The 14,177-nt window shown below is 40.0% G+C and overlaps 1 protein-coding gene across 11 annotated transcripts in view; it reads right to left on the reverse strand.

Moving 5' to 3' along the window:
* Positions 1-14,177, reverse strand: part of foxp1b (forkhead box P1b) — a 492,035-nt gene that overhangs the window by 58,052 nt on the left and 419,806 nt on the right. For all 11 annotated transcript variants that reach the window (XM_080183569.1, XM_080183534.1, XM_080183572.1 and 8 more), the window contains one exon: positions 7,595-7,682. In XM_080183569.1, the coding sequence (XP_080039695.1) occupies positions 7,595-7,682 (88 nt within the window). The remainder of the gene's footprint in view (positions 1-7,594; positions 7,683-14,177) is intronic.

A 14,177-nucleotide genomic window follows, 5' to 3' on the forward strand; every position in this document is an offset into this window, starting at 1 on the left:
GAGCACTAGACCAGGCAAACACAACTGAAACTCAGGCAGTAAGTGAATGCACTTTATAGAATACTACAGTGCAGAAGATCATTCGGCCCATCAAGCCTGCATTGACAACAATCCCACCGAGGTCCTATCCCCATAACCGCATGCACTTACCCTGCTTGCCACCCCTGACACTAAGGGGCAACGTCGTATGGCCAAACAACCTAACCCGCACATGTTTGGACTGTAGGAAGAAGCCGGAGCACCCGGAGGAAACCCATACAAAATGGGAAGAATATGCAAACTCCACACAGACAGTGGCCCAAGCTGGGAATTGAACCTGGGCGCTGTGAGACAGCAGTGCTAACCATTGTGCCACCATGCTGCTTGAAAGCAGAGTGGACTTAATTAATTCTTAATTCCAGATATTTTTTATTGAATCCAAATTCCACCAGCTGCCGTGGTGGGATTTGAACCTGGGTCCCCAAGGCATTAACTGAGTTTCTGAATTAATTGTCTAGTGATAGTACCATTTGGCCATCCCCTCCCCTATTCACTTTTGGAGGAAATACTGAACGGCACAGTTGCTAAAGTTAGAATGTAATGTTTGTTCTGTGGTGGCTTTTCTTTCAGCATTGCAGCTCAGTGGACATTGCGATTGTCAGTGACAGAGGGGAGGCAAGGTGTGGAACTGTTGTAGAATGTGGAATTATTAAATTTATTCAAGGGAGGTGGATGTCACTGGTTAGATCCACATTTATCATCCCCTAATTGCTGTGGAGAAGATGCTGATGAACTAACGCAGTCAATGTGATGTAGGTACATCCATTGTGCTGTTAGGCAGGGAATTCCAGGATTTTGAACCAGCAATAGTGAAGGAACTATATTTCCAAGTCAGGACGGTGAGTGACTTGAAGAAAAACCTCCAGGTGGTGGTGTTCTCATGTATCTGCTGCCCATGTCCTTCTAGATGGTAATAGAGTTTGGAAGATGTTGTCTAAGGAATCTTGGTGAGTTCCTGCAGTGTAATTTGTAGGTGGTACATACAGATGTCATCATGTATCGGTGGTGGAGGGAATGAATATTTGTTGATGGGATGCCAATCAAGCTGGCTGCTTTGTTCTGGATATTTTTGGAGTTGCACTCATCCAAGTGAGTGGACAGTATTCCATCATACTCCTGACTTGCAACCTGTAGAAGGTGGACAGGCTTTATGAGGAGGAGAGGGGATTAGGAGATGAATTACTCACTACAGGATTCCTAGCTTCTGACTTGCCCTTGAAGTCACAGTACTTACATGGCTAATTCAGTTCAGTTTCTGGTCAATGATAACCACCAGGATGTTGACAGTGGGGGATTTAACAATGGTACTGCCATTGAAAGTTAAAAGGCAATGGTTAGATCCTCATTTATATGCCATGTACATTCCTTGTCAGCTGAAGCCTGTGTATTATCCAGGTCTTGCTGCAGTTGGATATGGACTGCTTTAGTATCCGAGGAGTCGCAAATGGTACTGAACATTGTACCATCATCAGCAAACATCCTCATTTCTGACTAATGATGGAAGAAAGTCACTGATGAAGCAGCTGAAAATGGTTGGGCCAAGAACACTACCCTGAGGAATTTAATGCAACTATGTTTATTGCTACCACAGTCAGATTAGACAATCACAGACACCACAAACAGAAAGGGACAGTGTTGGGTGCCTTCTTCATTCCTTCTGAGCTATTTACCTTATACTTGATGGTCTGAGCTACATCCTCACATTAGGATACATCAGACCACACAATGAAATCGTCCCACACACTGACAGGCACTCAATGACTCCTCCCATCTTGGCAGCTAAATTGTTGAGTAACACAATGGTCGATGGTGTTCCATGTGACAACAAGACTTTCCTTCATTTGTATGCTGCCACGTGTGGTTTAGTTATGGAAGGGAGTCGTGAACGACATGGCCAGTTGACAGTCTTTGTCACCTAGCAGCCATTCTGCTTTGATCTGGTGGCTGGAATACTGATGTCACAACAGATCAATATAACATGACTGCTGCCAGAAAACTGGATTGTCAAACTCTTGGCACCTCTATCTGTGAAAAAAATACCAGAGGACACGATGATTATGATAGACAGTCAAATGGAAATTCCAGGAAACAGGCGATCCTTTCTAGAAGCAAATCTGTTATGGTCCATTAGTAAAGCCATCAGGTTAAAATACATCTTCAGCAAAATGCTTCATAGGAAATACACCAGTCTGTGTTTTCAGAAGCAATTTTGTTTTCGGCCACTAGTCAGAATAGAGAAGTTTTAACAGCCTTAAGAGTGTTATTGATATTTGAATTAATGCAAGATCTTCCAAACATGATCTTTATTTCACTGTCAAACATAAAAACCAACTATTTTATCACTAGTTATGAAAGATGTTGAGACTTTATTGTGGCCTTTGTACCTTGCAACTTCCTGTGTAGTTACTTCTGAACTATTTGAGTTGTTCAGAAACTGATGCAAGATTCTTTCTAGTTATGCATAAGGTCAATATCCTACTGTTTTCCGGTATTTCAGCTGTATCTGAAACTGACTTTAAGTTTTATCTATGGATGAGTTACTGCTGACTGGGTATAAATAACAGATTTATATTTATATTACACTTTTTGACTTGAACTTGCAACACAAAATATTGCTGCAAGATTCCCATTGTATTCTAATTCCACCACCCCCACAGGTCACTTGCTGTTGTTACTTTCCTCACATACATTTATATAAGATTCATGTATGTGGAGCAGTTGCGTAAATCCTGTAGCTACTGGAGCAGTTGGAGAAGTTTTTGGGTGAGTTGTAATTTGTGAAGGGGCTCAAGACTTTGCGAAGAACAATACTAAGCTAATCAAGTTTGGAGGTGACAATGGATATAGTTAAGGGTTTCATCAGTAATGTGCTGAAGTGGGAGCTTCAATTTCCATTAACTCATTGCATTCTAGGATCTAGGTTGTCATGTTGGCTTGATGGTCCAAATGGCCTCCTTCACCACTGTACGGATTCTATAATCTCCATCAAAAACAAATCTACCATTGTTATCTCCTCATTTCCACAGACTTAACTCTGAGTTTCCTGTCACTCGCCAATTCAATTCTCCACCTTGCTCCCACTCTAATTTTTCTGTTAGTATTCCTCACTTTTCAACTCAACACTCTCCAGTCTTCTGGATTTCATCATTGAGTTCAACAATTTTAGATCATAACCTCTCTCTCCATTTCTATTGAAAGGGAGACCTTTGCTGGTTTTGGCTTTTCTCATTTCTTTATTTGCCCACTTTGCATTCAAATGCATGCCAGCTAGCCATTCACAGAAGAAATGAAACACAATGAACTCAATGATCTTAATGTCTGGGGCTTTACCATTTGTATTCAACCACATCCAGTTGTAATAGAGTGATGGATAATTAAACAACTAATCGGAGGAGGTGGCACAAGTGACTGCCCCTTTATATTTGTCACTTAGCTTATTTGATATATTTTAATTAGTTATTTGACCAGTTTTAAAATAAACCTCCTGTGGCCTGGTGGTATAGGTCATTGAACTGGGAATCTATTAACCTAGAGCAATGCTCCGGGGTTCCAGGTTCGAATCCCATCATGATAGTTTCCCATCATAGATAGTTTCAATTAAAAAAAAATCACCCTGTGGCAGGCATGGGTGGGCTGAAAAATTTCCACTAACATCCCAATCCTTAACAATGGAGGAGCCCACACTTCAATGCAAAAAACAAGGCTGAAGCATTTAAAACTACAATTAGCCAAAATTGTTACAGTGGATGAGCCATTTCTGCCTTGACCTGAACTCCCAGGCATCACAGATGTCAGTGTTTTGCCGATTGATTCACTGAACGTGATATTAAAAACAGTTGAATGCACTGGTTACAACAAAGGATACGGGCCCTGACAGCATTCCTTTAGCAGGACTGAAGACTTGTGCTCCATGGCTAGCCATGCCTCTTGCCAAGCTTTCCCACTATAGGTACAAAACTGGCATTTATCAAAAAATGTGGAAAATTGTCCATGCATGTCTTGCACATAAAAATAGAATTCCAATCCAGTCAATTTATTTTCAATCATCAACAACGTGACAGAATGTGTCACTGACATTGCTATCTAGCAGCGCTTGCACAGCAATAACCTGCTCATCAATGCTCAGTTTAAAGTTCTGCGAGGGTCACTCAGTTTTAGAGCTCATGACAGTTCCAAAGATGAACAGAACGGCTGAATTCCAAAGGTGTGTTAAGAATGACAGCCCATGACAAAAAGGCAACACTTGACCAAGTGTGACAGCAAACAGCCCTAGCAAAACTGGAGTCAATGAATCAGGGGAAAACTCTCTACTGGGGTTGCACTCATAACTAGCAAAAAGAGAGATGGTTCTGGTTGTTGTAGGGCAATCATCTAAGCCTTAGGACATCACAGCAGGTGTACATCAAAGTAGTGTCTTCAACCCAACTGTCTTCAGCTGTTTCATTATTGACCTCCCACCAATATAAGGTCAGGGATGGGGATGTTTGCTGACAAATGCAGAATGCTATGTATCATTTGCAACTCCTTAGGTACTGAAGCTGTCCTTGCAAGCATGCTGCCAGGTCTGGACAACATTCAGGCTCGGGCTGATCACTGGTAAATAACATTCACTCACACAAATGCCAGGCAATGACCATCTTCAGCAAGAGAGAATCTAATCACCTCCCCGTAATGCTCAATAACTTTACCATTACTGAATTATCCACCAACAACATCCTGGGAGTCACCATAAACCAGAAATTTGGCTGAACTAGTCATAAATATTGTGGCTCAAAGATCAGGTCAGAACTTGCGAATTCTATGGTGAATAACTCACTTTCTTTCTCCCCAAAGCCTTTCCCCAATATACAAGGCACAAGTTGGGAGTGTGATAGAATACTCTCCACTTGCTTGGATCAATGCAGCTTCAGCAACACTCAAGAAGCTTAACACAGTTGAGGACAGAGCAGCTTGTTTAATTGATACCCCACGGACCCTCCACCAAGGGAGCAGTGTTTACCATTTACAAGATTCACTGCAGCAACTTGCCAAGGTTCCTTCAACCGTATCTTCCAAATCCATGATGTTGATCATTTAAAAGAACAAGTAGACATTACCACCATCAAAGTTACGTCCAAGTCACACATAATCCTGATTTGGGAGCTTTTTTTGCCACTGTCGCTGACTCAAAATCCTGGAATTTACTTCCTAATAGCATTGTGGATGTATGTCTACCACATAGAGTTGAATGGTTCAAGAAAGTGACTCAGCATCACCTTTTCAAGGGCAGCTAGAACTGGAGTATAAATGCCAGCCTTGCCAGCAATGCTTATTTATATGCTACAAATGAACAATAAAAGTCATGCTTTCTTACTTACGCCAGTTTTTCATTTAAACACAGCATCAGAGGGGATTAAGATATGGTGATTTGACTGATGCAAATTCCTTCCTGCTGTAAATTCCCTCTTCCACTATGTTATACATAATGTATAACTATATTTCCACATCCAATGTCTCAGTTACTATATCTTGCTGATATTTCTCCAAGTAATTATGCTTGTTTACCACGTTAACAACAACTTTTCATGCCTGCCTGACAGTACAATCCATGGCTTACCACTGCTTTCTTTTTTTGCCATTACTTTTATTCTGCACTGCCAGCAAAACTGTTATAGCGTGATTAAAAATGGTACAGAAACTGGCTGTGCTGTAACTTTTTTTTATCTTCTTTGCATGCTAGTTGCTGTCCTCCAAAACGGTACAATTTCTGACCTATGCTCACTGACACACACAGAATGTTATCACCAAATTTGCTGTTGTTTGTTGGAGTTTGTAGATTTTGCGCAACAAATGTGCATTACACATTCAGCTGGAATATTCTATTGTTTCCAGTGCAATGCGCGCAAAATTGGCCATATGAGTGCAGAAGATTGCAGAATTTCCAATGCAAATTATGCCCAGTGCCAGAAAGAATTCTCACAATCTTATACATTTGTTTATAAACCACCGTGATTGATGCTGCCCCCACTACCCACCAACTGCATGAATCACCATTGAAAACTTTATACAAACATATGAATTAGGAGCAGGAAGAGGCTATTCGGACCCTCCAGACACTCTACCATTCAATAAGATCAAGGCTCATTTAATTGTGGCCTCAACTCCATATTGCACCCACTTCAAACTGAAAGGTTTATCTACCTCTGCCTTAAAAATTTTGAATTATCCCATCTCCACCACTCTCCAGGAAACAAAGTTTTGAAAACTCATGCCCCTCAGAGAAAAAAAGTTTTCTCATCCCTATTTTTTTTGCTAATTTTTAAGAAGTTTTTTGCTAACTGCTCAAATTTGTGGTCTTTTGAGAAAACTTTAAAAAGTTAACTTTTTTTTGGGTGCAAAGCACTCAGGCATTTAAAAGTTCTGAAAATTTTAGAAAATTACTATATTAAAGGGTCATAGGTTATTTAAAGTCATTGTCAGCTATTTAATTATCACGTATTTCAAATTTAACTCCAAAACCTGCTACGGTGGGATGTGAGCTCAGCTGCTGCTGCTGCCCCACAACTACCGCCCCCAACCCCCCCAACCCAAGCTGCTATTTACTGTCTTATCCAGCCCATCCTCTGTATCTCCGCACACCCCATTTCCACCCTTCTGCTCTGCTCCTTGGTAAACCTAGCTGCTGGGCACATGATTAGGAGACAGCACCATTTCAACCTATAGACCATAAATGAAAAATCTATGACTAAAATGGGATCACAGTGACCTCTTCACTGATACTATGCAGGATGAAATAGCTATACCATTGAATACTAGTTCCATGACTTCATTTGTTGGTGAAAGAACTGATATTGGAAGTCAATTGGATCAGGAAAAGGAGCTACAGATACTGGTATAGTACTTAAGAAAAACACATATCTGAAGAAGAAGCCTCCTTGTCCAAATCTCTAGCATTGACTACATTCTATCAACTCTGCTGGGTGGGCCACAGTACTGCATGCCTGACACAAGATTTCCAAAACAAGTCCCGCACTCAGAGCTTCAACCAGGCAAATGGTCCTGGGAAGTTAGAAAAAACACTTCAAGGACACCGTCAACACTTGCTTGAAAAAGTGCATCATTCCTACTGACAACCTGAGAATCCCCAGCCCAGGACTACCTGAAGTGCAGGAAAAGCATTTGGGAAGGAGTTGAACACCTCGAGTTTCATCACTGAGAACAAGCTGAAGCCAAGCATCGACAGCGAAAGGAGCGGGTGGCAACCTGGGCACCCCACCCACCCACTTCTCCAACCACTGCCCCTCCTGTGACACAGAATATAGGTTGCACATTGGATCTCAGTTACCTGAGAACTCAGTTTCCGTGTGGAAGCAAGTTGTCCTCAGCTCTGAAGGACTGCCTAAGAAGGAAGTACTGAGGAAACATTAACAGAATGATGATGATAGTCCCCGACTGTGGTCAAGAACTTCAACTGAGATAGATGTTAGTTGTTGTATGCCTGTTATCGCTAGACGTTTGATTATGGTAAACCAGCTGGGTAATTGGGTCAAAGCATCTGTTTCAGAAAAAAACTTACCTGAAGTTCCAGCTGTTGTACAACCTGCATCTGTACTCGACACTGTGCTGTACTTCTATCATCCAGTGCATGCTCATTGTTGAGATGTCTGAGAAGAAATGATATGTGAAATCTTCAGATAATCAACATTTTAAAAAATACAGAAAAGTTGCTGTGCTTTCCTGAGACAGCAAAAAAACACACCCAGTTGTACATATTTAATCCTTTCATTTAAAATAAAAAAATCATTTTATATTTTAAAACTGGTCATAAAGGTCTTTACGATTTACAAAAAAAAGCTAACAGGCCAAGAACTGACAACAAAAATGAGTAGGAATCAACATTTTAATGTGAAACGAAGCTAAAATCCCATCATCCTGTGAAAGTACTGTTTTGTAATTCACCAAAATGACACAAAATGATTTTCTTCTGGAAATGTGTGACTGAATATGTATGGCACATAAAGCTTTTGGTGCCATTAAAAAGCAACCAACCTTTTTCTTCTCGAAGGTCTCCTTATTTTCTGAGCTTTAACAGTTAATTATGTCATCAAGATAACAGAAATCAAATGAAGCCAGAATGAAGGCAAAGGACAACAAGAATAAGAAAGATGGAATCTGTCACAAGCTTGAATTATGAATATAATTATGCATGATTATTTTATACTGCGAAGATGTTCCCTTTTTCTGCACGTTTATAACTAATCTAAATAAGTACCTTGCCAGCAGACAGCATATTTCATGATTTATATAAAATGGTCTAGATAAGGTTCGCATGTGAAGGAAATATGATTGGAGGATTTTTATCAGCCTCTGCATGAATTACTGTTTGAAAATGCTTATGCAGTAGCATTTCATTAATCATTTAATCATAATCCTAGCAGGATGTTTGAACTGATTTCACAAATACCCTTTCATTTCACTACTTCATTATGCTCACTAATGGATCCAATATATTATATATATCATAAATTATATCAGATCTTCAATGACCATGTAGGTCACTGTCACTAAGCATGCCTTCATGCTCAGCTCGTCAGTTTAGCAAAATGTCGTTTGTGCTTGCTTTCTGAAATTCATTTCTGTCATTTACTACACATCACAGCAGTAGACTGACCACACCTGGCCAGGGTTTCCGCACCATTCAGGAATTATTCTCCCTTCAGCAGCAATATCCAACAATTCTTCGCAGACTTTGTTACATGAGATGGGTCACTCTCTTCCCATAATGACAGCGTGGGTCACAGTGCATAATTAATAGGAAATGAAATATTCAAATACGCTCTAATGCAGCTTGGTGAAATGTGGTTTAAATAAAAAGGCTATAAAAGTGTGGAACTGACATAAAGAGAGACTATGAATGTTGGCATGTGTCACTTCTTAGACCTCAGATGAAGTGTACGCAAAAGCTTTCTGGTGAAATGACAGTTGCTAATGTAAATTGCTGCAATAAAACAACCAACTAAACGAAGACCCTTTCATGGGACAAAGCCGGGCCTTCTTCCATCAGTCAGTTTACGATTATTGCCAAGGCTTTCCTCATATTCCAACTAAACACAGATCCAAATATCAACAAATACACAGAAATGTTTCATATATAATTGGTCAGTGTCAGAAATAGCATTTTTTTTAGGGTACCCATTAATGGGAATATGAGATGTGAAATGTCAGCTAATGTCTATAAACAACCAATGTAATGTATGAAAGTATTACTTTCAATTTAATCATTAATCCAGGATAATTTTTAATTACGTAACGGGCAAGAATAGCAGTTGAATCCTAAGGCAAAGTAAAGATTCTTTGAGCATTGATTGACCCTGCTGTATTTATTTTGGTTGGGGTGAATTTTTGGTTACAGGCAAAAGGGGAAAAGCAGAAAATTGATCACATCAATATTCACTAAAAAGCTCTCTCCATCCAATGATATTAAAAGAATTTCCCTGTCTGAAACCACTTCTCTAACTTTTAAACAATCTGAAGCTGCTATGTAGGATCTCATTTTCCTTTCTGTGGACATTCCAGTGCCCATTTAACAATGCCAACCATCACAGGCACTTTAAAATCTGCTGTCCTTCAAAAACCAGTTAAAAATTTCCAACTATGCATTAATGCAAAAGTTGTGGTTTTAAAGAACTAAATGGAAGGTTAATCGTGCAATTTAAAATACTTTAGGTATGACTCAAACATGGTGAGGAGGGAAGGCCCCCTACTAGCTTTTGCGTCCCCAGGTTTGACTCTCAAATTTCTGAGTGCTAAACATTGCAGCAGAGTAACTTGTTTCATGCTAAAATTGCAAAATATACTTATCCATTCATTGTATATCTGATGTACAATCGTGCTGATTGTCTTTATCATCAACATGCTTCTTTAGGAAATCTTAGATCTCAGCAGAATGGCTGTTTTGCTTTTGAAGTGCCATGTGAGCATCTCTGGCGAGGCTAGCAATTATTACTCTGCCCTTTTGATTTACTGCAGTCATCTGGTGTAGGTACACCCACGGTGTCGTTAGGGAGAAAGCGTAAGGATTTTGAACTGACAACAGTGAAGGAATGACAATTTGGTTCCAAATTAGGATAGTGTGTGTGTCTAGGACGGGAAGTTGCACCTGTCATACTCTCACTCATCTTTTGCCCTTGTCCTTTTGGATGGTGAAAGTTGTGCATTTGTAAGATGCTGTCAAAAGAGCCTTGGCATGTGGCTGCAGTGCATCCTGTATATGATACACACTGTTCCACAGTACAGAGTAGTGAAGAAGCTGCATGCTTAAGATGCTGAATGAGATGCTGATTAAGTAAGCTGCTTTGTCCTGGATTGTGACGAGCTTCTTGAATGATGTTGGAGCTGCACTCATCCAGGCAAATGGTGAATAATCCGTCACACTCCTGCCTTGTGCCTTGCAGATGTTGGATAAGCTTTGAGGAGTCAGGCAAGATACACAGAATTCCCAATCTCTGACCTGGTCTCTCAGCCATTGTACTTAAATGGCTAGTCTAGTTAAGTTTATGATTAATGGTAACCCTGAGGCTGCTGATGTGGGAAAATTCAGTGATAATAATGCTGTTGAACATAAAGAGGAGATGGTGCAATTCTCACTTGTTCAAGATGATCATTGCGTGGTATTTGTATGACTTGAATGTTACTTGCCACTTACTATACCAAGCCAGAATATCACCCAGGTCTTGTTACATAGGGACACAAACTGTTTTGGTTTCTAAGGGGTTATAAATGGTACTGAAAACAATACAAACATCAGCCAACATTCCCATTTTTGATCTTATGGAGGGAAGGTCACTGATCAAGCAGCTGAAGATGGTTGGACCAAGGGCACATCCTGAGGAACACCTGCCATGATGTCATGATACAATGGACTAGAAATTATTATTTATTTCATAAAAATTCTGACGTGGTTAATAACTTAAGTGCTATCATTAGCTGAGACAGAGAGCTGGAGTTTCTTGTGAGTTTGGTAAAACCAACCTGTACATTCTTGCACCTTCTGAAATGCACACCCTATTCATTTGTGACTTTGCCCAGGAGTTTTGCCTTTTCATACAGGGATTGAGTTGAAACAAGTTTTGAGTTTATGGAGAGGCAAGCCAGTTGGGAGGCTTGCCTTTCTCCAAAGCAGCCAAGTTCCCACCATGTTTAAAGGACTCCCAGACCTCATCTCTCCACCAATGCCATCTATGTCCCCTCATCCCCACACCCACACTATGCTACCCCATGCATCCTTCATAGCCACTCACACAATATGCACTACGTACAGTCTTCAGGAGCCATTCAAAAGCAATGGGAATTTTTAAAAATCATTGAAAAAAATACACTTCAACCGATCCAGTCAAGCCCTGAATTCAAACACACTGCAAAGATTCTCCCAAAAAATTCGAAGTGTTGAATTAGCATTATAAATGGAGTAGATCATACTGTTATCTTCAGCGGGAGTTTCAAAATGAATCTCCCACACTATGTGCACTGCAGAGTGCACTAGCACGAGTCACTTCACAAATCAGTGAGTGAGGTGTATTCCCGTTGGAAAGGCCAACAGCATAGCATTGAGTGGGTCACTGTGCATGTACCGTTTGTCAGCACCGAGATCGGTGCATGTGCAGTAGCCCGAACTGCTGGCCTCCCGATTGCTGACCAGTCCCGCGATCCCCATGTTGCTGGCCTCCATGATTGCTGGTCTTCAAGACACGTCCTGGATTGTGACAAGCTTCTCGAACGGCTAGCGGGCCTGGAGACTTCAGTCACAGGCTCGCTAATGGGATTTAAAGTAGATTCAAATTAGGGTTTGCATACATTAGGCACCACCAATTTCTGGTGCGGACCTGATGGCGCTAGAAATCCAGGGCTGGGAGACGCGCGGAGGCCTGGATGCCCAGCGTGAACTGACCTCCGCTCAAGTTTCCCAGCCCGCTGGGACGGGAGAATCGCCCCCACTTTCTATGATACTAGAACAAAAAAAAGGCTACTCCAGAGCAAAGAAATGCAATCTTTTAAATTCCTATTAGGTGTGTAAACAAACAAGAAACTGCAATAAATGCATATTCTGTTATTACAGCCTCTTAAAATTTTTTAACAGCTTTTGCATCAATCGGTCACCTGGTGAGCTGATGCCATTGGTAGTTTTTCAACTCCAGCTAAGCATTCATAATGACTAAAGCTGCTATAATAAAAGCTTCCAGCTCCATTGTCCAAAACTCATAGAACAGAATGCTGTTCAATTTACATTTCAAAGCAGAGTGTCAATCAATCTATGAATGGGAGCAGGCACGAAGATTTTATTTCAACCTTCAAAAGTAAGGCTTCTTAAGAGCCACAGCTGTCAACCGATTTAAATCGTAGCATAAAAATTAACAGCAGAGTTTGACAGACTTTCTTTCATTTTCCTAATGCATTATGTCAGTTTGTTCTTCCAATGGAAAAACTACTGTAATGCATGACAACAGTTACACAATGCTGGCCAATGCAAGGGTCAACTTACCATGGGAGGATAGATCCCTATAGTAAATAAACGAATTAAAAACACACCTTCATTACAACACGGCACTCAACACTGACATTTGAAGGTTTCAAAATAATCTACATTTAACTTTTAGGACGTTCCCGAATCCTCAGCAGGCTTCCCTCAGTGATCACAAACTCTCTAAGGAAATGCGTTTTTTTTAGGACATCCAAAACCCACACCAGCAAATGCAAATATTGTGCAGGAAGAAATATAATTTTCCATGGTCATCACCAAGAGGACCTCCAACCCCTGAAGAAATGAATGTGCATTTTTGACGCAAGGATTTCCCAACCCCAGAAAAGATTATGGCCGGAATTCACCGACCTTGCCCATGGCTGAATTCTCTGGTCCTGTTGCTATGAATGGAGATTTAACCAAGTTCCAAATTCTCCATTGTCCATGGCAGCAGTGATAGAGTAAATGGGAAAGAAGAATCCAGGTTTATGTGAAAATGGCATGGGTTTAGGAAAGTAGAGGAAATTAGCTTTTCCTGTGCAAAAAATTGCCATTCTGCATCTTCATTGGGAGAAAAAAATCCAAACCTGAATCATCTTTTGTGATCATATATATTAGGCTGATAAAAAAACTACACCACACTTAGACTACATCTGATGTTTTAAAATAATGTAAACAATATTTTAAAAGCTACAAAAATGTTACAAAAATAGACAAACCCATGGATGTTAAAGAAATATTATTGTTGAATCAACAGATGTATTGATTTGCATTGTATTAAACTGAATTTTCACTTCCACGTATTTTGTTACAATAGTTATCAACATTGGTTGACGCTAGTTCATTGTTAGTTTTAAAATCAATTTGATCCATATATAGGCAGCTTTTAGAATAATTCATATATATTTTTAATTAGCTCCACCATAGCTTTCAACTTGTTGCAATTTCCAAAAGATTTGTGATTTTTGTGAATTATAGGATCACAGTGGTCTATTCTATGGGGCCATTTCTGCTGCAAGTGGAGTTAGGGCCTAGCAAAGTTTGATTTTTTTTTTGTAATTCCCTCTCAAAACCTTGAAAATTTGCACCACACAGTTGATAATTATATTTCTATTTATGCCTCTGTTGCCTATGTAATGGCAAAATGGCAGATTCCTTGCAGAGCTCCAGGTCTGTCTATATATATCCCTTTTACTTTGCTTGCCCATTCTTTGTTCCATTCTTCTAATATGCTTTATCCCAGCTGCTAGCATCGGCTGAGTTTCATTCAAAGCTCAAGATCTCCTGGATTTTGAAACTAAGAGGATTTTTTAAGTGAAGCAAATCCTATTAAATGATCAATTTACCCCAAACTAACACAGAGTTTTTGTGCCATATTACTTAAAAGAAAATGTTTTTTAAAAAAATCATAACCAGTTCAATAATGAAGTGAACTGGTGTGAAAGTTATTGCCCAGCTTACTTTTGTAATTTTCCATTTTCCTGATAAGACTTAAAAGGTGCAGCATTAATTTTGCCCTTGACTTTTTAAGCAATATTTAACTTCAGTAAACAGCATTTTAAAAAAAATCATGAGGAAGTCAAATGATCTTCAGTTTAAAAGGAAGTTGTCATTGCTTCAATTCTAGTGTCACTAGAGGGCA

Source organism: Carcharhinus amblyrhynchos, chromosome 3 (assembly GCF_965287045.1).
Source record: "Carcharhinus amblyrhynchos chromosome 3, sCarAmb.v2.hapA, whole genome shotgun sequence".
In the NCBI taxonomy this organism is placed as follows: Eukaryota; Metazoa; Chordata; class Chondrichthyes; order Carcharhiniformes; family Carcharhinidae; genus Carcharhinus; species Carcharhinus amblyrhynchos.